This window comes from Diabrotica undecimpunctata, unplaced genomic scaffold (assembly GCF_040954645.1).
Source record: "Diabrotica undecimpunctata isolate CICGRU unplaced genomic scaffold, icDiaUnde3 ctg00000900.1, whole genome shotgun sequence".
Classification (NCBI taxonomy): domain Eukaryota; kingdom Metazoa; phylum Arthropoda; class Insecta; order Coleoptera; family Chrysomelidae; genus Diabrotica; species Diabrotica undecimpunctata.
The window spans coordinates 2,253-4,313 of NW_027312395.1; the positions used below are offsets into that span (position 1 = coordinate 2,253).

The 2,061-nt window shown below is 31.7% G+C and overlaps 1 protein-coding gene across 1 annotated transcript; it reads left to right on the forward strand.

Annotated features, from left to right (window-relative positions):
- Positions 1-1,204: 1,204 nt before the first annotated feature.
- On the forward strand, positions 1,205-1,587 carry LOC140431617 (endoglucanase-like; the record flags this gene model as incomplete). Its single annotated transcript, XM_072519512.1, has 1 exon — positions 1,205-1,587. A coding segment is annotated over one exon (383 nt), but the record flags the coding sequence as incomplete, so codon positions are not given.
- Between the last annotated feature and the right edge of the window lie 474 nt (positions 1,588-2,061).

The window sequence follows — 2,061 nt, forward strand, 5'->3', positions numbered from 1 at the left end:
TCTAAAATAATCTCTAACAGTTTTTTTGAAAGTTTATATGACGGAGCTGTATAAAAAGACACTACAGGTCTTATTGGGTGATCCGGCTTGTGTAGTTTAATGAAAGAGTATAATTTAGGAGGCTGTGGGTTCCCAGTACATTCTGCTCGATTACATATACAGGCAAAATATCAACAAAAATAGCCAAACACATAAAAAAGAAAGGAATAACACCAGCTTTCAGAACAAATAACAACCTAGGCAAATATATTAAAAACAACAAGAGATAACATAAAAAACACTTACACAGTGGTGTGTGCAAACTTAAATGTGGCGACTGCCCAAAAAACTTACATTGGTCAAACAGGTAGAAATTTTAATAAACGAATAGCAGAACATAAAAGGCTTTTAATAATAGAAAAACAGATTCTACATACGCACTTCACCTTCTAGATCATAATCATTCTTTTAATGACGAATTTAAAATTCTACTCATTCAAAATAAAGGCCTTAAGCTATCTTTGTTAGAATCTATGGAAATCAAAAAATTAAAAAACACAGATATAATTCTGAATGACCAGCTTGAGACAAACAGTTCTCCCCTCCTCAACCTATTTCATTAGAGACTATAAAGTGTAAACCCATGCCAAAAACAGATCACTTGAGAAAGGCAATTAGCCGAAACAGCTGTAGTGATAAAAATTTAAAATAAATTTTGTGGAAGTTTTGAAAACAAAGTTTTCAGTGTTTTATTGTTACATAAAAAGAATTTCCATCAAGTAACGGTCGAATCCATCAATTAGTAACAAATTTACTAATACAGCATCAAAACAGTACTGAAACTGTCATATTTATTGGCACTTACTACATTTTTTACCTTCGACGTAGTGGCGATTGACAAGCATGCACTCTGTTGAGAATTTTTTAAGTACGGTTGTTGGTTATGGTACTTTTAACATTACTCGTAACATTTTAAAGGTATAAAATAAAAATGAGATTTTTTAGCACTTACCGCATTATTTATTTCATGTCTTCAAATAAAAATACCAAACTGCTTTGATAATTAAACAAAATATCTTTATCATATACGCAGTAATCAAGACAATAACCTTAAGAGTAATAAAAATTCAAAATAAATATGCTGCATAATTGAAATTCGATTATAACCAAATTTTTTTTAGCCTTTAAACATTTTAAAATAAATATATATCTTGTGTTTACTTAGGTGGTGCTGACGTTGACCATTGTTGCCATTGTTACCTTTTGAGTTTTAAAGGTCAACTACAAGGCAAACAGATGTTGGTTCAAACCATTAACACAGGAGCTGATGCTGTTGCCCACCATTTCGATTTACAAATTCCCGGTGGAGGAGTTGGTTATAATACACAAGGTTGTCGGATTCAGTGGAATGCTCCTGAGAATGGATGGGGTGAGCGTTATGGAGGAGTTACGTCCGAGCAACAATGTAGTGAATTGCCATGGCAACTACAGGCAGGTTGTAGATTTAGATTCGAATTCATGGAGGGAGTTTCGAATCCACCCGTAACTTTCCAGGAAGTTCAATGTCCATCACAGTTGGTAGCTCTCAGCGACTGTGGAGATCTGTAAGAAAATTGTACATTTGATTTGATTTTATTGTAGAAATATACTAAAAAATGTTAACTGCTTTATTTGTTTTAACTTAAATATCAAAAACAATAATTTAGTTAAAAAACCTTTTAATAAAATAATCGTGTTTAATCTTAATAAACTTTTCTAAAAGCATAATAAGACTTTGTTACTAAAAATAAAGCAACACAGTAAATTTAATATTGCTAAAATTATTTAACACGTTCGCACCTAACCTATTGATACTAGACGTTCCTCAGAAACGGATATGGGTTTTTAGGTAAAAAACAGGAATATTGGATTAAAACTCGGACACATGGATTAGTATATAGATATTAAAACATTTTTTTTTGGTTTACTTAGCCTGTCAGTATACTGGTAGTCGGATATAGATGTACGTTTTTAACTATATACTAAATACCAGTATACTGGCAGGCTAATCTAGACAAAATAAACAACAATAATCGCTGTATA